Source organism: Balaenoptera physalus (assembly GCF_965194825.1).
Source record: "Balaenoptera physalus genome assembly, chromosome: X".
NCBI lineage: Eukaryota > Metazoa > Chordata > Mammalia > Artiodactyla > Balaenopteridae > Balaenoptera > Balaenoptera physalus.
The window spans coordinates 21,877,171-21,901,747 of NC_138903.1; the positions used below are offsets into that span (position 1 = coordinate 21,877,171).

General features: G+C 38.4%; 1 protein-coding gene and 1 long non-coding RNA gene across 9 annotated transcripts in view; both read right to left on the bottom strand.

Annotated features, from left to right (window-relative positions):
• LOC309653016 overlaps positions 1 to 24,577 on the bottom strand; it is a 633,104-nt gene that overhangs the window by 366,855 nt on the left and 241,672 nt on the right. The gene's annotated exons all lie outside the window — the stretch shown is intronic.
• Positions 1 to 24,577, bottom strand: part of PCYT1B (phosphate cytidylyltransferase 1B, choline) — a 178,489-nt gene that overhangs the window by 73,395 nt on the left and 80,517 nt on the right. For all 8 annotated transcript variants that reach the window (XM_082447234.1, XM_082447239.1, XM_082447233.1 and 5 more), the window contains one exon: positions 18,494 to 18,610. In XM_082447234.1, the coding sequence (XP_082303360.1) occupies positions 18,494 to 18,610 (117 nt within the window). The remainder of the gene's footprint in view (positions 1 to 18,493; positions 18,611 to 24,577) is intronic.

The following is a 24,577-nucleotide window of genomic DNA, read 5'->3' on the forward strand; positions in this document are numbered from 1 at the left end:
AAAATCACAAATAAACAACCTTACACCTAAAGCAACTAGAGAAAGAACAAACAAAACCCAAAGTTAGCAGAAACAATGAAACCATAAATATCAGAGCAGAAATAAATGAAATAGAAATGAAGAAAACAATAGAAAAGATTGATGACTCTAAAAGATGGCTCTTTGAAAAGATAAACAAAATTTATAAACCTTTAGCCAGACTCATCAAGAAAAAAGGAGAGGGCTCTAATCAATAAAATTAGAAGTGAAAAAGGAGAAGTTACAACGGACACCACAGAAATACAAAGGATCACAAGAGACTACTACAAGCTACTATATGTTAATAAAATGGACAACCTGGAAGAAATGTACAAATTCTTAGAAAGGTACAATCTCCCAACACGGAACCAGGAAGAAACAGAAAATATAAACAGACCAATCACAAGTACTAAATTGAAACTGATTAAAAAACTCCCAACAAACAAAAGTCCAGGACCAGATGGCTTCACAGGTGAATTATATCAAACATTTAGAGAAGAGTTAACACCTATCCTTCTAACTATTCCAAAAAACAGCAGAGGAAGGAATACTCCCAAACTCATTCTATGAGGCCACCATCACCCTGATACCAAAACCAGAAAAAGATACCACAAAAAAAATTATAGGCCAATATCACTGATGAACACAGACGCAAAAATCCTCAACAAAATACTAGCAATCCAAATCCAACAATACATTAAAAGGATCATACACCATGATCAAGTGGGATTTATCCCAGGGATGCAAGGATTTTTCAATATCCGCAAATCAATCAATGTGATACACCACATCAACAAATTGAAGAATAAAAACCATATAATCATCTCAATAGATGCAGAAAGAGCTTTTGACAAAATTCAACACCCATTTATGATAAAAACTCTCCAGAAAGTGGGCATACAGGGAACATACCTCAACATAATAAAGGCCATATATGACAAACCTACAACTAACATCATACTCAACAGTGAAAAACTGAAAGCATTTCCTTTAAGATCAGGAACAAGACAAAGATGTACACTCTCACCAGTTTTATTCAACATAGTTTTGAAAGTCCTAGCCACGGCAATCAGAGAAGAAAAAGAAATAAAAGAAATGCAAATTGGAAAAGAAGAAGTAAAAATGTCACTGTTTGCAGATGACATGATACTATACGTAGAAGATCCTAAAGATGCTACCAGAAAACTACTAGAGCTCATCAATGAATTCAGTAAAGTTGCAGGATACAAAATTAATACATAGAAATCTGTTGCATTTCTACACACTGACAACAAAATATCAGATGTTCTTGGGTTAGAAGAATCAATACTGTCAAAATGACTATACTACCCAAGGCAATCTACAGATTCAACGCAATCCCTATCAAATTACCAATGGCAGGACTTCCCTGGTGGTCCAGTGGTTAAGACTCCATGCTCTCAATGCAGGGGGCACGGGTTCAATCCCTGGTCAGGGAATTAGATCCCGCATGCTGCAACTAAGATCCCATATGCTGCAACTAAAAGATCCTGCATGCCACAACTAAAAAAGATCCGACATGCCACAAAGAAGATGACACATGCTGCAACTAAGTTCCCATTTGCTGCAACTAAAAGACCCTGCATGCCACAACTAAAAAAGATCCGACATGCCACAAAGAAGATGACACATGCTGCAACTAAGACCCAGCACAGCCAAATTAATACATAAATATTTTTTTTAAAAAAATAAAGTCATCCAGTAGCCTGTAAAAAAATTACCAATGGCATTTTTCACAGAACTAGAACAAAAAAATCTTAAAATTTGTAGAGACACAAAAGACCCTGAATAGCCAAAGCTAACTTGAGAAAGAAAAATGGAGCTGGAAGAATCAGGCTCCCTGACTTCAGACTATACTACAAAGCTACAGTCACCAAAACAGTATGGTACTGGCACAAAAACAGAAATATAGATCAGTGGAACAGGATAGAAAGCCCAGAAATAAAGCCACGCACCTATGGTCAATTAATCTACAACAAAGAAGGCAAGACTATACAATGAAGGAAAGACAGTCTCTTCAATAAATGGCCCTGAAAAAACTGGACAGCTACATGTAAAAGAATGATATTAGGACACTCCCTACACCATACACAGAAATAAACTCAACATGGATTAAAGAACTAAATGTATGGCTGGATACTATAAAACTCTGAGAGGAAAACATAGGCAGATCACTCGGACATAGAACACAGCAATATCTTTTTCGATCCATCTCCTAGAGTAATGGAAATAAAATCAAAAATAAATAAATGGGACCTGGGACTTCCCTGGTGGTGGAGTGGTTAAGAATCCACCTGCCAATGCAAGGGACACAGGTTCCACCCCTGGTCTGGGAAGATCCCACATGCTGCAGAGCAACTAAGCCCATGTGCCACAACTACTGAGCCTGCGCTCTACAGCCCATGCTCTGCAACAAGAGAAGCCACTGCAATGAGAAGCCCGTGCACCACAACGAAGAGTAGCCCCTGCCCACCGCAACTAGAGAAAGCCCGCATGCAGCAATAAAGACCCAAGGCACCCAAACATAAATAATAAATAAATAAATAAATTTAAAAATGGGACCTAATTAAACTCAAAAGCTTTTGCACAGCAAAGGAAACCATAAACAAAACGAAAAGACAACCCACAGAATGGGAGAAAATATTTGCAAACAATGTGACTGACAAGGGATTGGTCTCCAAAATTTACAAACAGTTTATGCAGCTCAATATCAAAAAAAAACAAACAAGTCAATCAAAAAATGGGCAGAAGATGTAAAAAGACATGTCTCCAAAGAAGACATACAGATGGCCAAGAGGCACATGAAAAGATGCTCAACATCACTAATTATCTGAGAAATGCAAATCAAAACTACAATGACATATCACCTCACACCAGTGAGAATGGCAATCACTAAAAAGTCTACAAAAAACAAATGCTGGAAAGGCTGTGGAGAAAAGGGAACCCTCCTACACTGTTGGTGGGAATGTAAATTGGTACAGTCACTATGGAGAACAGTATGGAGGTTCCTTAAGAAACTACAAACAGAGCTACCATATGATCCAGCAATCCCACTCCTGGGCATATATCTAGAGAAAAACATGGTTTGAAAGGATACATGTACCCCAATGTTCATTGCAGAAGCAATCTAAATGTCCACTGACAGATGAATGGATAAAGAAAATGTGGTACATGTATACAATGGAATATTACTCAGCCATCAAAAACAGTGAAATAATGCCATTTGCGGCAACATGGATGAACCTGGAGATTATCATACTAAGTGAAGTAAGTCAGACAGAGAAAGACAAATATCATATGATATTGCTTATATGTGGAATCTTAAAAAAATGATACAAATGAACTTATTTACAAAACAGAAACAGACTCACAGACTTAGAGAAGGAACTTATGGTTACTGGGGGAAAGGGTTGCAGGGAGGGATAGATTGGGACTTTCGTATTGATATGTACACACTGCTATGTTTACAATAAAAAACCAACAGGAACCTACTATACAGCACAGGGAACTCTGCTCAATATTCTGTAATAACCTAAATGGGAAAAATATTTGAAAAAGAATAGATACATGCATATGTATAACTGAAACATTTTGTTTTACACTTAAAACTAACACAACACTGTTAATCAACTATACTCCAATATAGATCCACCAGAGGGCAGAGAGCAGAAACAAGAAGAACTACAATCCTGCAGCCTGTGGAACAAAAACCACATTCACAGAAAGACAGACAAGATGAAAAGGCAGAGGGCTATGTACCAGATGAAGGAACAAGATAAAACCCCAGAAAAACAACTAAATGAAGTGGAGATAGGCAACCTTCCAGAAAAAGAATTCAGAATAAAGATAGTGAAGATGATCCAGGACCTCGGAAAAAGAATGGAGGCAAAGATCGAGAAGATGCAAGAAATGTTTAACAAAGACCTAGAAGAATTAAAGAACAAACAAACAGAGATGAACAATACAATAACTGAAATGAAAACTACACTAGAAGGAATCAATAGCAGAATAACTGAGGCAGAAGAACGGATAAGCGACCTGGAAGACAAAATGGTGGAATTCACTGCTGCGGAAGAGAATAAAGAAAAAAGAATGAAAAGAAATGAAGACAGCCTAAGAGATCTCTGGAACAACATAAAATGCAACAACATTCGCATTATAGGGGTCCCAGAAGGAGAAGAGAGAGAGAAAGGACCAGAGAAAATATTTGAAGAGATTATAGTCGAAAACTTCCCTAACATGGGAAAGGAAATAGCCACCCAAGTCCAGGAAGCACAGAGAGTCCCATACAGGATAAACCCAAGGAGAAACACACCGAGACACATGGTAATCAAATTGGCAAAAATTAAAGACAAAGAAAAATTATTGAAAGCAGCAAGGGAAAAATGACAAATTACAAGGGAACTCCCATAAGGTTAACAGCTGATTTCTCAGCAGAAACTCTACAAGCCAGAAGGGAGTGGCATAATATACTTAAAGTGAGAAAAGGGAAGAACCTACAGCCAAGATTACTCTACCCAGCAAGGATCTCATTCAGATTCGATGGAGAAATCAAAAGCTTTAGAGACAAGCAAAAGCTAAGAGAATTCAGCACCACCAAACAAGCTCTACAACAAATGCTAAAGGAACTTCTCTAAGTGGGAAACACAACAGAAGAAAAGGACCTACAAAAAAAAACCCAAAACAATTAAGAAAATGGTCATAGGAACATACATATCGATAATTACCTTAACCGTGAATGGATTAAATGCTCCAACCAAAAGACACAGGCTTGCTGAATGGATACAAAAACAAGACCCATATATATGCTGTCTACAAGAGACCCACTTCAGACCTAGGGACACATACAGACTGAAAGTGAGGGGATGGAAAAAAATATTCCATGCAAATGGAAATCAAAAGAAAGCTGGAGTAGCAATACTCATATCAGATAAAATAGACTTTAAAATAAAGACTATTACAAGAGATAAAAAAGGACACTACATAATGATCAAGGGATCAAGCCAAGAAGAAGATATAACAATTATAAATATATATGCACCCAACATAGGAGCACCTCAATACATAAGGCAACTGCTAACAGCTATAAAAGAGGAAATTGACAGTAACACAATAATAGTGGGGGACTTTAACACCTCACTTACACCAATGGACAGATCATCCAAAATGAAAATAAATAAGGAAACAGAAGCTTTAAATGACACAATAGACCAGATAGATTTAATTGATATTTATAGGACATTCCATCCAAAAACAGCACATTACACTTTCTTCTCAAGTGCACACAGAACATTCTCCAGGATAGATCACGTCTTGGGTCACAAATCAAGCCTCGGTAGATTTAATAAAACTGAAATCATATCAAGCATCTTTTCTGACCACAATGCTATGAGATTAGAAATGAATTACAGGGAAAAACACGTAAAAAACACAAACACATGGAGGCTAAACAATACATTACTAAATAACCAAGAGATCACTGAAGAAATCAAAGAGGAAATCAAAAAATACCTAGAGACAAATGACAATGAATACACGACGATCCAAAACCTATGGGATGCAGCAAAAGCAGTTCTAAGAGGGAAGCTTATAGCTATACAAGCCTAGCTCAAGAAACAAGAAAAATCTCAAATAAACAATCTAATCTTACACCTAAAGGAACTAGAGAAAGAAGAACAAACAAAACCCAAAGTTAGCAGAAGGAAAGAAATCATAAAGATCAGAGCAGAAATAAATGAAATAGAAACAAAATAACAATAGCAAAGATCAATAAAACTAAAAGCTGGTTCTTTGAAAAGATAAACAAAATTGATAAACCATTAGCTAGGCTCATCAAGAAAAAGAGGAAGAGGACTCAAATCAATAAAATTAGAAATGAAAAAGGAGAAGTTATAACAGACACCACAGAAATACAAAGAATTCTAAGAGACTACTACAAGCAACTCTATGCCAATAAAATGCACAACCTGGAAGAAATGGACAAATTCTTAGAAAGGTATAAACTTCCAAGACTGAACGAGGAAGAAATAGAAAATATGAACAGACCAATCACAAGTAATGAAATTGAAACTGTGATTAAAAGTCTTCCAACAGGGCTTCCCTGGTGGCGCAGTGGTTGAGAATCTGCCTGTCAATGCAGGGGACACGGGTTCGAGCCCTGGTCTGGGAAGATCCCCCATGAAATGGGGCAACTGGGCCCGTGAGCCACAACTACTGAGCCTGCGCGTCTGGAGCCTGTGCTCCGCAACAAGAGAGGCCGTGACAGTGAGAGGCCCACACACAGCGATGAAGAGTGGCCCCCGCTCGCCGCAACTAGAGAAAGCCCTCGCACAGAAATGAAGACCCAACAGAGCCAAAAAGAAATAAGGAAAAATAAATAAATTTATTAAAAAAAAATCTTCCAACAAACAAAAGTCCAGGACCAGATGGCTTCACAGGTGAATTCTATCAAACATTTAGAGAAGAGCTAACACCCATCCTTCTCAAACTCTTCCAAAAAACTGCAGAGGAAGGAACACTCCCAAACTCATTCTATGAGGCCACCATCACCCTGATACCAAAACCAGACAAAGATACTACAGAAAAAGAAAATTATAGACCAATATCGCTCATGGATATAGATGCAAAAATCCTCACCAGAATACTAGCAAACAGAATCCAACAACACATTAAAAGGATCATACACCATGATCAAGTGGGATTTATCCAGGGATGCAAGGATTCTTCAACATACGCAAATCAATCAATGTGATACACCATATTAACAAATTGAAGAATAAAAACCATATGATCATCTCGATAGATGCAGAAAAAGCTTTTGACAAAATTCAAAACCCATTTATGATAAAAACTCTCCAGAAAGTGGGCATACAGGGAACCTACCTGAACATAATAAAGGCCATATACGACAAACCCACAGCAAACATCATTCTCAATGGTGAAAAACTGAAAGCATTTCCACTAAGATCAGGAACAAGACAAGGATGTCCACTCTCACCACTATTATTCAACATAGTTTTGGAAGTCCTAGCCATGGCAATCAGAGAAGAAAAAGAAATAAAAGGAATCCAAATCGGAAAAGAAAAAGTAAAACTGTCACTGTTTGCAGATGACATGATACTGTACATAGAGAATCCTAAAAATGCCACCAGAAAACTACTAGAGCTAATCAATGAATTTGGTAAAGTTGCAGGATACAAAATTAATGCACAGAAATCTCTTGCAGTCCTATACACTAATGATGAAAAATCTGAAAGAGAAATTAAGGAAACACTCCCATTTACCACTGTGACAAAAAGAATAAAATACCTAGGAATAAACCTACCTAGGGAGACAAAAGACCTGTATGCAGAAAACTATAAGACACTGATGAAAGAAATTAAAGATGGTACCAACAGATGGAGAGATATACCATGTTCTTGGATTGGAAGAATCAACATTGTGAAAATGACTCTACTACCCAAAGCAATCTACAGATTCAATGCAATCCCTATCAAATTACCAATGGCATTTTTTACGGACCTAGAACAACTCATCTCAAAATTTGTATGGAGACACAAAAGACCCCGAATAGCCAAAGCAGTCTTGAGGGAAAAAAACGGAGCTGGAGGAATCAGACTCCCTGACTTCAGACTATACTACAAAGCTACAGTAATCAAGGCAATATGGTACTGGCACAAAAACAGAAACATAGATCAATGGAACAAGATAGAAAGCCCAGAGGTAAACCCACGCACCTATGGTCAACTAATCTATGACAAAGGAGGCAAGGATATACAATGGAGAAAAGACAGTCTCTTCAATAAGTGGTGCAGGGAAAACTGGACAGCTACATGTGAAAGAAGGAAATTAGAACACTCCCTAACACCATACAGCAAAATAAACTCAAAATGGATTCAAGACCTAAATATAAGACTGGACACTATAAAACTCTCAGAGGAAAACATAGGAAGAACACTCTTTGATGTAAATGACAGCAAGATCTTTTTTGATCCACCTCCTAGAGTAATGGAAATAAAAACAAAAATAAACAAATGGGACCTAATGAAACTTCAAAGCTTTTGCACAGCAAAGGAAACCATAAATAAGACGAAAAGACAACCCTCAGAATGGGAGAAAATATTTGCAAATGAATGAACGGACAAAGGATTAATCTCTAAAATATATAAACAGCTCATGCAGCTCGATATTAAAAAAACAAACAAACAATCCAAAAATGGGCAGAAGACCTAAATAGACACTTCTCCAAAGAAGACACACAGATGGCCAAGAAGCACATGAAAAGCTACTCAACATCACTACTTATTAGAGAAATGCAAATCAAAACTACAATGAGGTATCACCTCACACCAGTTAGAATGGGCATCATCAGAAAATCTACAAACAACAAATGCTGGAGAGGGTGTGGAGAAAAGGGAGCCCTCTTGCACTGTTGGTGGGAATGTAAATTGATACAGCCACTATGGAGAGCAGTATGGAGGTTCCTTAAAAAACTAAAAATAGAATTACCATATGACCCAGCAATCCCACTACTGGGCATGTACCCAGAGAAAACCGTAATTCAAAAAGACACATGCACCCCTATGTTCATTGCAGCTCTATTTACAATAGCCAGGTCATGGAAGCAACCTAAATGCCCGTCAACAGACGAATGGATAAAGAAGATGTGGTACATATATACAATGGGATATTACTCAGCCATAGAAAGGAACGAAACTGGGTCAATTGTTGAGACGTGGATGGATCTAGAGACTGTCATACAGAGTGAAGTAAGTCAGAAAGAGAAAAACAAATATCGTAAATTAACGCATATATGTGGAACCTAGAAGAATGGTACAGATGAACCGGTTTGGAGGGCAGAAATTGAGATACAGATGTAGAAAACAAACGTATGGACACCAAGGGGGGAAAGCTACGGGGGGGTGGGGGTGGGGGTGTGATGAATTGGGCGATTTGGATTTACGTGTATACACTGATGTGTATAAAATTGATGACTAATATGAACATGCTGTTTAAAAAAATAAAATTAAAAAAAAAGAAAAGAAAAAGTACAATAAAAAAAAAGGGCTAAGAACCTGAATACAGATGGCCAACAGGCACATGAAAAGATGCTCAACATCACAAAAATGAAAACAAAACAAAACAGAAAAAAACTATAGTCCAGTATAAAATTAAAATTTTTTGAAAAGTGAGTAAGGGACTTCCGTGAGTGAAGGCGCAGTAGATAAGACTCCATGCTCCAAAGGCAGGGGGCCCAGGTTTGATCCCTGGTCAGGGAGCTAGATCCCACATGCATGACACAACTAAGAGTTCACATGCCGCAACTAAGAGTTCGTGTGCCACAACTAAGAAGCCCATGAGGTGCAACTAAGGAGGCCGTCTGCTGCAACTAAGGAGCCAGCAAGCCACAACTAAGGAGCCCACGAGCCACAACTAAGACCTGGTCAAACCAAATAAATAAATAAGTAAAAACTGAGTGAAGTGAAATATTTACAGTGTTGAGAGAAAAACCCCACCAACCTACAATTCTGTAGCCTACAAAATCATCCTTTAAAAGGGAAGGAGAAATAAAGACTTACTCAGACAAACAAAAATTGAGGGAATTGTTTCTAGTAGACCCGCCTTGCAAGAAATGTTTTTAAAAGTTCTTCAGAAAGAAGGAAAATTACATAGGTCAGAAATTCAGATATACATTTTAAAAAGGAAGAGCATTAGAGAATAACTGAAGATAAAACAAAACTTTTATTTTTCTTATTCTTAATTGATCTAACAGATAACAGTATATTCAAAATAATAACAGCAACAATATATTTAATTGTATGTGTATGTGGGTGTGTGTGGGTGTGCACACAACAGTACTAGCAATCAACTGTATATAATTGACATCTACAGACTTCATCCAACCACAGCAGAATACACATCCTTCTGAAGTTCACATGGAGCATTCACCAAGATAGATCACATTCCGGGCCATTAAACACACCATAACAAATTTAAAAGAATAGAAGTCACACAATGTCTGGTCTCAGACCACAGCGGAATTAAACTAGGAATCAACAACAGAAAAATAGCTGGAAAATCCCAAAATAATTGGAGATTAAACAGCACACTTCTATATAACACATGGGTCAAAGAATAAATCAAGAAATATTTTTTACTATTTTGAACTAAATGAAAATGAAAACACAACTTACGGGCTTCCCTGGTGGCGCAGTGGTTGAGAGTCTGCCTGCCAATGCAGGGGACACGGGTTCGAGCCCTGGTCTGGGAAGATCCCACATGCCGCGGAGCAACTAGGCCTGTAAGCCACAACTACTGAGCCTGCGCGTCTGGAGCCTGTGCTCCGCAACAAGAGAGGCCGCGATAGTGAGAGGCCCGCGCACCACGATGAAGAGTGGCCCCCGCTCGCCGCAACTAGAGAAAGCCCTCGCACAGAAACGAAGACCCAACACACCCAAAAATAAATAAATAAATAAATAAATTTTAAAAAAAGCAAAACAAAAAACACCTCTTTGTTTAAAAAAAAAACAAAAAAACACAACTTACTAAAATTTGTGGGATGCAATGAAAAGTGTTTAGGAGATTTAAAGCATTGAATATATATATTAGAAAAGAAGAAAAATCTAAAATCAATCATCTAAGCTTCCATCTTAGGACACTAGAAAAAAAAGAGCAAATTCAACCCAAAGTAAGCAAAAGAAAATAAATAATAAAAATCAGAGCAGAAATCAATGAAGCTGAAAACAGGAATGAATAGAGAAAGTCAACAAAAACAAGAGCTGGTTCTTTGAAAAGATCAATAAAATTGATAAGGCTCTAGCCAAGCTAACAAAGAAAAAAAGACAAAGATACAAATGACTAATATCAGAAATTAAAAAGAGGACATTACTACAGATCTCACAGACATTAAAAGGAAGGAATATTTTGAGCAACTCTATGTCCACAAATGTGATAACATAGGTGAAAGTGACCAATTCCTTGAAAGACAGAAGCTGCCAAAATTCACACTAGAAGAAAGAGACAATGTGAATAGGCCTCTATGTATTAAAGAAATCCAATCAGTATGTAATAACCTTCCAAAAGAGAAACCACCAGGCCTGGATAGGTTCACTGGTGAATTCTACCAAACATTTAAGGAAGAAACTATACCAATTCTCTACAATCTCTTCCACAAGATAGAATCAGAGGGAATGTTTCCTAACTCATTCTATGAGGCTAGCATTACCCTAATACCACAACCAAACACCTTATAAGAAAGGAAAACTAGAGACCACTATCTCTCATTAACATAGATGCAGAACTCTTTAACAAAATATTAACAACTCAAATCCAACAATGTATAAAAAGAATTATACACCATAACCAAGTGGGATTTATCCCAGGTAAACAGACTCACAGATATAGAAAACAAACTAGTGGTTACCAATGGAGAGAAGGAAGGAGGGAGGGGCAAGTAAGGGGTAGGGGATTAAGAGATACAAACTATTATGTATAAAATAAATAAGCTATGAGGATATATTTACAACGCAGGGAATATAGCCAATATTTTATAAGTATAAATGGAGTATAACCTTTAAAAATTGTGAATCACTATATTGTACACCTGTAACATATAATACTATACATCAACTATACTTCCATTTTAAAAATAAAAAAATAGAATAAAATCAATTAATGTAATCCATCACATCAACAGACAAAAGAAGAAAACTCACATGATCATATTAATAGATGTAGAAAAAGCATTTGATAAAACCCAATACCCATTCATGATAAAAACTCTCGGCAAACTAGAAATAGAGGGGAACTTCCTCAACTTGATAAAGACTATCTACAAAAACCCTACAGCTAACATCATATTCAACAGTGAGAAAATTGAAGTTTTCCCACTAAGATCAGAAATAAGGCAAGGATGTAACCTCTCACCATAGCTTTTCAACATTGTACTGGAAGTCCTAGCTAGTGCAGTAAGACAAGAAAAGGAAATAAAACGTATACAGATTAGGACTTCCCTGGTGGCGCAGTGGTTAAGATTCTGCCTGCCAATGCAAGGGACATGGGTTCGAGCCCTGATCTGGGAAGATCCCACATGCCGCAGAGCAACTAAGCCTGGGCACCACAACTACTGAGCCTGCGCTCTAAAGCCCATGAGCCACAACTACTGAGCCCACTTGCCACAACTACTGAAGCCTGTGTGCCTAGAGCCTGTGCTCCACAACAAGAGAAGCCACTGCAATGAGAAGCCTGCACACTGCAACAAAGAGTAGCCCCCACTCGCCACAGCTAGAGAAAGCCCGCGCACAGCAATGAAGACCCAACGCAGCCAAACATAAATAAATACATAAATTTAAAAAAATGTATACAGATTGGGGAGGAAGAAATAAAACTGTTTTTCTTCACAGATGACATAATCATCTATGTAGAAAATTTTAAAGAACTGACCAAAAAAACCTCCTAGAACTAATAAGCAATTATAGCAAGATTGCAGAATACAAGGTTAATTAATATACAAAAGTCAATCACTTTCCTATATGCCAGCAATGAACAAGTGGACTTTGAAATGAAAAACATATTACTGTTTACATTAGCATGCCCCAACAAATAAAATACTTAGGTATAAATCTAACAAAATGTGTACAAGATCTACGTGAGAAAAACTACAAAACCCTGATGAAAAATATCAAAGAACAAAATAAATGGAAATGTATTTCATGTTCATGGATAGGAAGGCTCAATAGTGTCAAGATGTCATTTCTTCCCAACTTGATCTATAGATTCAATGCAATCCCAACCAAAATACCAACAAGTTATTTTGTGGCTAATGATAAACTGATAGTAAAGTTTATTTGGAGAGGGAAAAGACCCAGAATAGCCAAATCAATATTGGAGGAAAAGAACAAAGTTGGAAGACTGGCACTACTCAGCTTCAACTGTGAAGCTACAGTAATCAAGAAGGTGTGGTATTGGTGAAAAAATGGATAAATAGATCAATGGAATGAAATAGCCCAGAGATAGACCCACATAAATACAGTCAATTGATCTTTGACAAAGGAGCAAAGGTAATACAATGAACAAAGATAGTCTTTTCAACAAATGGTGCTGTAACAACTGGACATCCACATGCAAAACAAGGAATCTAAATACAGATCTTATACTCTTCACAAAAATTAGCTCAAAATGGATCATAGATCAAAATGTAGAACACAAAAGCATAAAACTCATAGAAGATAATATATGAGAAAACCTAGATGACCTTAGGTATGGCAGTGACTTTTTAGATACAACACCAAACACACAAACCATCAAAGACACAATTGATAAACTGGACTTCATTAAAATTAAAAATTTCTGCTCTGCAAAAGGCAATGTCAATGGAATGAGAAAAACCACAGAGTGGGAGAAAATATTTGAAAAAGACACAACTGATAAAGAACTATTATCCAAACTATGCAAAGAACTCTTAAAACTCAACAATAAGAAAATGAACAACCTGATTAAGAAATGCAAAAGATCTGAATAGACACCTCACCAAAGAAGATATACAGATGTTAAGTAAGCATATGAAAAGATGTTCTACATCACATGTCATCAGGAAATTACAAAATAAAACAACAGTGAGATACCACTATACCTCAATTAAAATGGCCAAAGTACAAAATACTGACAACACCAAATGCTGGTGAGGATTTGGAGCACCAGGAATTCTCATTCATTGCTGGTGGGAATGCAAAATGGTACAGCTACTTTGGAAGACTGTTTGGCAGTTTCTAACAAAGCTAAACATACCCTTAATATATGATCTAGCAATCACACTCCTTGGTATTTACCAAACTGAACTGAAAACTTATGTCCATACAAAAACCTGCACATAGATGTTTATAGCAGCTTTATTCATAATTGCCAAAACCTGAATGCAACCAAGATGTCCTTCAGTAGGTGAAAGGACAAACAAGCTGTGGCACATCCAGACAATGGACTATTACCCAGTGCTGAAAAGAAATGAGCCAACAAGCCATGGGGTAACCTTAAACGTATTACTAAGTGAAAGAAGCCAATCTGAAAAAGATACATACTGTATGATTCCAATTACATGACATTTTGGAAAAGGCAAAACTATGGAGACAGTAAAAAGATCAGTGGTTACCAGGGATTGGGTGGGGGATAGATGAATAGGCAGAGTACAGAGGATTTTTAAGGCACTGCAACTGTTCTGTACGATACTCCAATGGTGGATATATGTCATAATATATTTGTCCAAACCCAAAGAATGTAAAATACCAAGAGTGAACTCTAACGTATTAAACTATGGACTTTGGGTGCTAATAACGTGTCAATGTAGGTTCATGGACTGTAAAAAATGTACTACCCTGGTGGCCGACGTCGATAATGGGGAGGCTGTGCGTGAGTGCGTAAATGGGAACCTTTGTACTTTCTGCTCAGTTTTGCTGTGAATGTAAAACTTCCCTTAAAAATAAAGTTTATTAATTTTTGAAAATGTTAAAATTTACAGTATTCCAGAAATTACATCTTTTACAACTATTTAAACTTAGGATGGAAAATTTTAGATGTCAGCTTAAAAATCTGTAAGAAGGTGTATAGTTTTTCAAAATTCTTTTTGGGATTGTGGGGAACAAAGAGTGAAGACTCTTAGTCTAAGACAATGGTTTTCAACAGAGGCTTCAGCATCCCCTAGGAAGCATTTTTGGAAATTTGTAGGGCATCTTTAGTTGTCACTATGATTGGAGGCAGCAATTGGCATTTAGTGGGCAGGATGCCAACAATGTTAAACATCTTTTTTAAAGTATTTTATTTATTTATTTATTTGGCTGCACCAGGTCTTAGTTGCGGCATGCAGGATCTTCGTTGCAGCATGTGGGGGTCTTTAGTTGTGGCATGAGGGGGTCTTTAGTTGCAGCATGTGGGATCTAGTTCCCTGACCAGGGATCGAACCCAGGCCCTCTGCATTGGGAGCATGGAGTCTTAGCCACTGAACCACCAGGGAAGTCCCTAAACATCTTGCTATGTGTGGGGCAGTCCCACATGAGAATTTTCTAACATCCTGTAAGATTTCTGAATGTCTCTGCATAATTATTTTAAATTATTTGAATCTAGCCCCTAATTTTGTTTTACATATAACTGCAATGTATTTCTGGAACAGCTGTGATAAATGCTGAATTTTAGAGGAAGGCAACTACTATATACATCGAAGGAAGATTGTTCTTTGTCATGGGATTTGAGCTACCATGCCCCTGTAGAAATCTGCCTACACACAGGAGGTTGGAGATTCTGTTTAACAGACTAGGAGTCAAATACAATTAAATTAGTGGAGACACATGAAATATAGGCTTACACTGAATTTTTTTAAAAATTTATTTATTTTATTTATTTTTATTTTTGGCTGTGTTGGGTCTTTGTTGCTGTGCACGGGCTTTCTCTGGTTGCTGCAAGCGGGGGCTACTCTTCGTTGCAGTGCGCGGGCTTCTCATTGCAGTGGCTTCTCTTATTGCGGAGCACGGGCTCTAGGCGTGCAGGTTTCAGTAGTTGTGGCACGTGGGCTCAGTAGTTGTGGCTCGCAGGCTCTCGAGCGCAGGCTCAGTAGTTGTGGCACACGGGCTTAGTTGCTCTGCGGCATGTGGGATCTTCCAGGGCCAGGGCTCAAACCTGTGTCCCCTGCATTGGCAGGCAAATTCTTAACCACTGCGCCACCAGGGAAGCCTGGCTTACACTGAATTTTATTTTTTTTATAAATTTATTTTATTTTATTTATTTTTGGCTGTGTTGGGTCTTCGCTGCTGCACGCGGGCTTTCTCTAGTTGTGGTGAGCAGGGGCTACTCTTCGTTGCAGTGCATGGGCTTCTCATTGCGGTGGCTTCTCTTGTTGTGAAGCATGGGCTCTAGGTGTGTGGGCTTCAGTAGTTGTGCCACACAGGCTCAGTAGCTGTAGCTTGCGGGCTCTAGAGCTCAGGGTCAGTAGTTGTGGTGCACGGGCTTAGTTGCTCCGCGGCATGTGGGATCTTCCCGGACCAGGGCTCGAACCCATGTCCCCTGCATTGGCAGGCGGATTCTTAACCACTGTGCCACCAGGGAAGTCCCTACACTGAATTTTATTAATAGGGTGGTTAAAAATATTTCATAGTATTGCCAATTATCTTAAATAGAATAATAATATATCAGTGGAGAAAATAACATACTGAAATTATTTATTATTGTTTACATTGCTTGTAGGTTTTCACTCTTACTCTGTCACTGTCTCCAGAAGGCTACATACCACGTTTTTACAGCTTCATGTATTACTGCTTCATTTCCCATCTATACTCTAGTCCCTGTCACCTACCAAAAGATATGGTCTCCATGGTTATCTTAGTAGTTTAACATGCCCTTGGCTTCCATGGAGAATCCATGTAATAGCCATTGAAGGGGGGTAGCTACATCTCTTTGTAAATCTGCTAGAGAGAGAGGACATCGTTTACTGCATTACTCGATGCTGCTTAGGCAACAACCCTCTGAAACATCTCAGAACTCAGGGCAGGAGGAGCTGGTTCTTCATCGGGGAGCAGTATCAGCTCTAACATCTGAAGCTATGGAATGACCCTGTGGCTCCTTCTGCCATAGCTGCGAAGAAGTTCAGGATTTCTTGTGGGAGTTGTTCTCCTTCTCTTTTGCTTTAATTCTTGGCTCTGAACTCCTGTCCATATTCATTTCTCTGAGTACTACATCACCTGTGCTTTTATAGAAAGCCTCCTTAAGACATAACAAGTCAACAAAATAACGCATCTAGTTGTAGCTACCATGTTTTCTCCACTTGTCCCAACATTCTCATCTAGGCTGGTGGGAAGATCACCGCACAAGGAAGGTTCTGTGCTCTGGCTTTCGTGTGCCCTTCACTTCATTCAAGTCTCTGCACAGGTGTCAACACTCCAGAGGGCCCTCCCCTGACCTCCATACCTGAAATGTCCCTCCTTGCCCCACCAGCCACTCTTTCCCCTTACCCTATTTTACATTTCTTCATAGAACCCCTACTCTGGATTGTTTACTGGGCAGTGTCTGCCTCCCCTTCAGACTCTAAGTTCTCTTGAGGACACAGTCTGCTTCGATCATGGCTGCATTCTCAGTGTACAAAAGAATGCCTGGCACATAGTAGGAGCTCGATAAATAGTTGTTAAGTGAAGGAATCATTCAGTAAATCAGAGAAACCACTGTTGCCTAGTGACCTAGACAGCTGCTGATATTAATTTACTGCTTTCTCCAATTTACGTGAATGTACTGAAAGTCACATTTTTCCTTTGCCTTTACTTTTGATGTGCTAACCCAGGGCCAGGGCAGTGTTCCCGTTAAGTGTTGCCTACACCTAACCACCTCCAAACTTAGGTCGCCAAAATGACCAAAGCCCAACCACTGCAGAGGTCACCCCAGGACCCCGGCAGCTTAGGACCACACTGCAGGTGTTAATGCTCATGCAAGAAATGATTTTCCACTCAAAATAAAGGGAAATGAACTGCCTCGTATCACCTCTTCCTTCTGGAAAGAACTCCATTCAGTAACCACACGGTCACCATGCTTGGCAAAATCTGCAAAAGGTTCCTCTCAAATATCCAAAAAGTAGTTTTTAACTTGTGGAAGATAACAAAATATTTTTTAAAACAGATATGTAGTCTCTTACCATCACCTTTTTCCCTCACGGTAGAGGTCTAAGGGTTGATGGTGTCTAGTTCATGTAACGTCACAAAAAATGATTATAGTGAAAGGAAATGCTGTTTCCAGAAGCTACAGAGATGAGACCCAGGTCTTGCAGGTCAGAAACTTTCCCTTTTACCCAAATTGAAATCTGTAGGCCTTTTGGAAGAAGAAAATTTTATGTCTAACTGCCCTTCTCTCTCCACAAGCTTATGAAATCAGTCAGTTCCTTCACTGTAAACCAAGATTACCTGGGTATATAAATCTCTATTTCTTTAATACACGGCACATAAATTCAACTAATTGGGACTGCTGTAAGCCACTACCATTAGCGCAACATTGTCCTAAGTACTGTGGGTCACACCAAGGAAATAGACAATGACCTTACTTACCATTAATCATCCTGAATCCCCTCAGGTCTCTAAGATTTGACATCAGAATAATATTGCTTTTCTCCTAACCCTCTAGGAAATTTCAGAAACAGAAATTAGATCATGCCTCAAACACAAGAAGAAAGGCATAAATGGAGAACATGAAGCAGTTACCCTTGGTGATATTATTCGTCTTTCTCTGGGAATCAATGGTTTATAATCTGATGATGTAATTTCCCCTATGGTTTTTAAAATATCATTTTAAATTTCACGCAGTGAACAAGTGACGCAATATAGGCTGAACTGGGAGCATTAACAATGTGAGGTGTTAACGATGGAAGTCTGAAAGGGGTCCTTTTCAGGAAGCACATTATACAAGAGTTTTCTAGACAAAGAGAAAATGCACTTCTTACCTCCTACCAACAAGTAGCTGTTGGGAAACAGTGTTTTTGCTTGCATAAGTGCCCTTGCATGACCTGAGTGGAAGAGGTCAAATATTCCATCTGCGTATACTCTGACAGGTCTGTCAACTGTGGAAGAAAGAAAACATCATCAACAGAACTGCAGAATAAGGAGCCCAGTCACCTGATCCTTCCATCAGTACAGCACCGTAATAAGGTTTACCTGGAGAAAACACAATGTCTACATACCATCAGTTTCATATTAGTGCACGAAATTAACTTTACCAAGAGGTTCTTCTAAGGACATCAAAGCAGAGTAAAAACATAACAAAATTAAGATTGACCCAGAACACACATTGTTAGCCGCAGAGCACTGGGGAGTTTTCTTGATCCAGAGTAGAGTCTCAGGTGGCTGAGCTGGCAGATTCAGACACACCAGACATAACCAAAGGGTTGAGAGAGTCAGCCCAGCGGGAATATCAAGGTAGGAGTGACTGAGGAGCTCAATGAAAAGGACAAATGACTTCATCCTCGAGTCTGGCAGTCCTGAACTAAGACCCCTGAGTCCTATTCCCAAAGGCAAAGACACAGCTGTGCACCTCTTCCAAGTCACCGTGGCAGCGTAAAATCAGCCTTGGTAGCAGTATTTACACCATAGAAATTGGCAAATGCTCAAATCAGGGCTTATTTCCCCCTGGAGGGCCAGTTGTTAAACATTTACCAGCATACACTGCACAAAGGTCACTCCCTATTCTCTTTGGTATCCTAAGACGTGGGGCGGGGCATACATGCCCCAAGGGGAGGAGTGTCAGGGAGCAAAAGTTACATGGCGGGGTGCTCAGGGTTGGAGGCGAGTGACCCACACTACAGTCATTCCTAGGGAGAAGGGTCAAGAGCAAATCGGCCACAACAGACACTCTCACCGTGGCATACAGTGCTTGGGAAGTGCCATTTCTTGAGGAAGAGGGACACATTTCACCAGAGCTTCCCGGGAGCCAGGAGACTGCACTAGGAGCTGCTGGATGACACTTTTGCTGAGTCAGCCAAAGACCCACCCCCCCTCCAATAAGAGGGAGACATAGGGAGGTAGAGGGGCTGGGTGCCAACTTTTACTTTTACACCATTTTGGATTCTCAACAAAGGAACTAGAAAATGAAAATATGGCGAACGACAAACTAAACGTGGCAAACCAAACACACACACACTTATCTCCACTTCCGCTCTAACACCACAAGAATTACAAAGAAAGAATTAAAAAGGGATAATCCCCCAAGGGCAGAGGAAACAAGAAAGGCAATGACAGTGGATTAGAGATGTCAACATTTTGGAAAGTTGATTGTCAAGTGCTGAGTATCTACAGGGAACAAGAATCAGAGGTGGGGCAGGTAGGCAAAGGGATTGCTGGTTTGTTTGTTGGTTTGTTTGTTTTACGAGCCTAAGAGTCCTACTAACTTTTTAAACTAGATGCATGTATTATATTGATGTTATAAATTTTAAAAAAAGAAATCAATGCACACTTCTGTTGAATGATCTTTAAGGCTTAGATTTTAAATTGTGATTATTTCTTGATGTAATACAACCTCGTTAATTTAGAACATAAATTGAAAGGAATATTACATTAACATATTCAGATGGTACAATGTTTCTAATAAATTAAATTTCACTAATAAAAAAAACTCGAGAGACTTTGTGTCAGATAGGGAATTGCAATTATTCCCAATTATACACCGTTTTGAACAAAGAGAATTGCCTTCACAGGATTATACTGTATTCTAAATAAGGCACGGTAAATAGAAAATACTTTGAAATAACAAGCTGTCTAATGAGGGATCCTTAGTTTCAAAGCTCTTATTCAATTTGAATTCAATTGAGGAAAATTTGTTTTAAGATATAAACCCTAGGGGGAAGCAGATGGCAGTTCTGCAAAATTTTTTGTTATTGATTCAGAAGTGATCAAGATAAATAAATTCAGGAAGCAGGGAGGAAAGAAAAGTAAAGAAAGACGATATAATTACTGAGAAAAAAGGCCATTTGGTAAATTTGTCAAGAGTATTTGTGGAGTTGATTTTGCAATAAGCTCACTTTTAAAAATTGTAGTGTGTCAGCAATTTCTAGACTGGGAAATTCTGCAGGACCAAAAAAAAAAAAAAAAAATCCCTGATCTCTTCAACAAATAAACTTCAAGAAAAAAAAAGAAGAGGGAAAGAGATAAAGGGGGGGGACTTTGAGATTAAAAGGTATTTAAAAAACATCTCAACATATTGTAATATATAGACATTATTTGGATTTGGGTTCAAACAAACTATAAATAAATGGTGACATAAGATAACTGGAAATTGGAACACTGGATATTTGATGATATTAAAGAATTGCTGTTAATTTTTTAGGTGAGATAATGATATAGTGGTTATGCCTTAAAAAAAACCCAGAGTTCTTATTTTTTAAGACATATATACAGAAGTATTTATGGATGAAACGATAGGAAGCCTGGGATTTTGTTTCAAATAATTCAAGAGGGGAGAGTTGATGAGGAAAGGCTACAGGATGGTGGTTGTTAGGTATGGGTGATGGACACATGAAGGTTCATTATATTGTTCTACTTTTGTGAATGTTTGAAATTCTCCATAATATTTTTTAATAGACTGTGGCTTTGTAAGTTAGTTGGTATGTTTATTTGTTTTAATCTTTTGTTCGAAGTTTTTCTGGACATCCTTTTAGGCATCTGGGGACTCTCCAGAGGGTATATGCTGGGAACCACTAGCCTGTGAAGCTAGAGGTTTGGCAATGATCAAAAGATGGAGCACACCTATTCCATGGCCATGGTGGAGAGACCTTAAAGTAGCTCCCACTGACCCCCCACACCTCCTGCTGTTCACACCTTTGTGAGATCCCCTCCCTTTGAAGTGGGAGTGGGACCCATGCCTTGCTTCTAACCAGGAGAATATGACAAAGGTGATAGATGTCTCTCCCATGATTATGTTACAGTATATAAGACTCCATTTCGCTAGCAGACTCATTCTTTCTCCCTTGGTGGCTTTGAAGAAGCAAGCTGCCATATTTTGAGAAGGCCATGTGGCAAGGAACTGCAGGTGGCCTCTAGGAGCCGAGGGTGGTCTCTGGTTGACAACCAGCAAGAAGCTAGATCCTCGGTCTTAGAGTTCCAAGGAAATAAATTCTGCCAACAACCTGAGTGAGCTCGGAAGCAGATCTACCAGATCCACCAGTCAAGCTTCCAGATGAGAACTGAGCCCTGGGTGACACCTTGAATGCAGCCTTGTGAAACCCTGAGCAGAGGACTCAGCTAAGCCAGGCTTGGACTCCTGATCCATGGGAACTGTGACATAACGAATGTGCAGTGCTTTAAGCCATTAGGTCTGTGGTAATATGTTATATAGCATCTCACACCATACACAAAAATTAACTCTAAATTGATCATAGACCTAAACGTAAAGCTAAAACTACAAAACTTCTAGAAGAAAACAGGAGAAAATCTTAGTGGCTTTGCGTTTGACAAAAGTTTCTTAAATAGGAACCAAAAAGGACACACGATAAAACAAAAAAATTTATATATTAAACCTCATTTAAAACCTTTACTCTTCAAAAGACATTTTTACAAAAATGAAAAGGCAAGTCTTAGGGAGAAAATATCTGCAAAATATGTATCTGATATAAGACTTGTATCTGGAATATATAAAGAACCCTCAAAACTCAATAATAAGATAAACAACTCATTTTTAAAAGGGCAAAAAAATTTCAACAGACATTTCACCAAAGAAAATAAATAGATGGATGGCAAATGAGCACATGAAAAGATCCTCAATACCATTAGTCATTAGGGAAATACAAAGTAAAGTGACCCTGAGATACTACTTCATACTCACTAGAATGACTAAAAATTTAAAAACTATTGATCATACCAAGTGCTGATGAGGATATAGAGCAACTGGAACTCTCATACACTGCTGCTGGGAATGTAAATGGTACAAATACATTGGAAAGCAGTTTGGCAGTTGGTTAAAAAGTTAAACATACACATACCATACGGCAAGACAGGAGGCAGTCACCAACTACAGTACATCTGAATTCACATTTTTGTAGGGCATGTTATGGTGTTTCTTGGTATTGTTTCAGATTCAGGCAACAATAAAAGGGTGATTATTCATTTTTTATTATGGCTCTTAAAATGCAGCTTATTAACAATGCCTTAAAAGTACATATGATTTACAGAGCACATGTATTTCACTTAATCTTTCCATCAACTCTGTGAGGTAGGTAGAAGAGAGTGGACTTACTATCCTCTCTCATAGAGGAGCAAATGGAAGCTCATATAACCAACCTATGATGGAGTTTGAGTGCAAACCAAACTCCACTGATCTTTCTTCTAACTCATGATGCCTTCTAGAAAACTACATGCCATTATGGAGTCTTTTAAAAAAGAGAGAGAGAGAAAGACAGACTGTTACTGAATGCCCAGTAATTATGGTAACTGGTATTGTTTTTGTGTACAGCTGATGTGCAAAAGAGGTGGCACAAAATTTAACCTTTTAAAATCTAATAGTTACCTATCTCACAAAGTTTACATAGTTTTATATAAACTTAATCATTTCCTTCTACTTATAGCCAGCGATGCTCTTCTCAATAAATGATGATTGATGTTTGCTTTTTAAAATACATTAAATTTAAGTTAAAAAAGAAAGAGTACATTTTTTTAAAAATTAAGTAAATTACAGTACAGGTGGCACAGAAATAAGGCAAAATTCATTCAGGTGGCTCTTGAAAAATGAATTTGGAAAACTACACATATCACTGTGTGAACAGAATAATATAAATTCCCTTTTTGTGAAAGAAAATAGGAAATCAGAACTGAGTTTCCCTTTAAGAAAAAATGTCAGCTTTAATGAAAAGGAACCTATGAAGCAATCACTTGGGCTTTTCCTTTATCTCCAGGCAGATTACTGATTTTCTCTGTCTCAGGATACATACTAAACCTTACAGGGTCATACCTCCACAGCTGGACTATTTGAGCTAAGATCAAAGGTGCCAGTTCCACTCAACAACAACAAAAAACAAACAACCCAACTAAAAAATGGGCAGAAGACCTAAATAGACATTTCTCCAAATAAGACATACAAATGGCCAAAAAGCACATGAAAAGATGCTCAACATCACTAATTATTAGAGAAATGCAAATCAAAACTACAGTGAGGTATCACCTCACACCACTCAGAATGGCCATCATTAAAAAGTCTACAAATAAATGCTGGAGAGGGTGCAGAGAAAAGGGAACCCTCGTACACTGCTGGTAGGAATGTAAATTGGTGCAGCCACTATGGAAAACAGTATGGAGGTTCCTCAAAAAACTAAAAATAGAGTTGCCCTATGATCCAGCAATCCCACTCCTGGGCATATACCCAGACAAAACTCTAATTCAAAAAGATACATGCACCCCTATGTTCATAGCAGCACCATTTACAAGAGCCAAGACATGGAAGCAACCTAAATGTCCATCAGATGAATGGATAAAGAAGATGTGGTACATATATACAGTGGAATATTACTCAGCCATCAGAAAGAATGAAATAATGCCATTTGCAGCAACATGGATGGACCTAGAGATTATCACACTAAGCGAAGTAAGTCAGACAGAGGAAGACAAATACCATACACATGGAATCTAAAATACAATACAAATCAACATATCTACAAAACAAAAACAGACTCACAGATATAGGGAACAGACTTGTGGTTGCCAAGGGGGAGGAGGGGTAGGGAAGGGAAGGAATGGGGTTTTGGCATTAGCAGAGGCAAACTATTATATATAGGATAGATAAACAACAAGGTCCTACTGTATAGCACAGGAAACCATATTCAGTATCCTGTGACAAACCATAATAGAAAAGAATATGAAAAAAATATATATATATGTATAACTGAGTCACTTTGCTGTACACAAGAAATTAACACAACCTTGTAAATCAACTATACTTCAATAAAAAAAATTTTTTACAAAGGTGTCAGTTCCGGGACTTCTCTGGTGGCGCAGTGGTTAAGCATCCGCCTGCCAATGCAGGGGACACGGGTTCGAGCCCTGGTCCG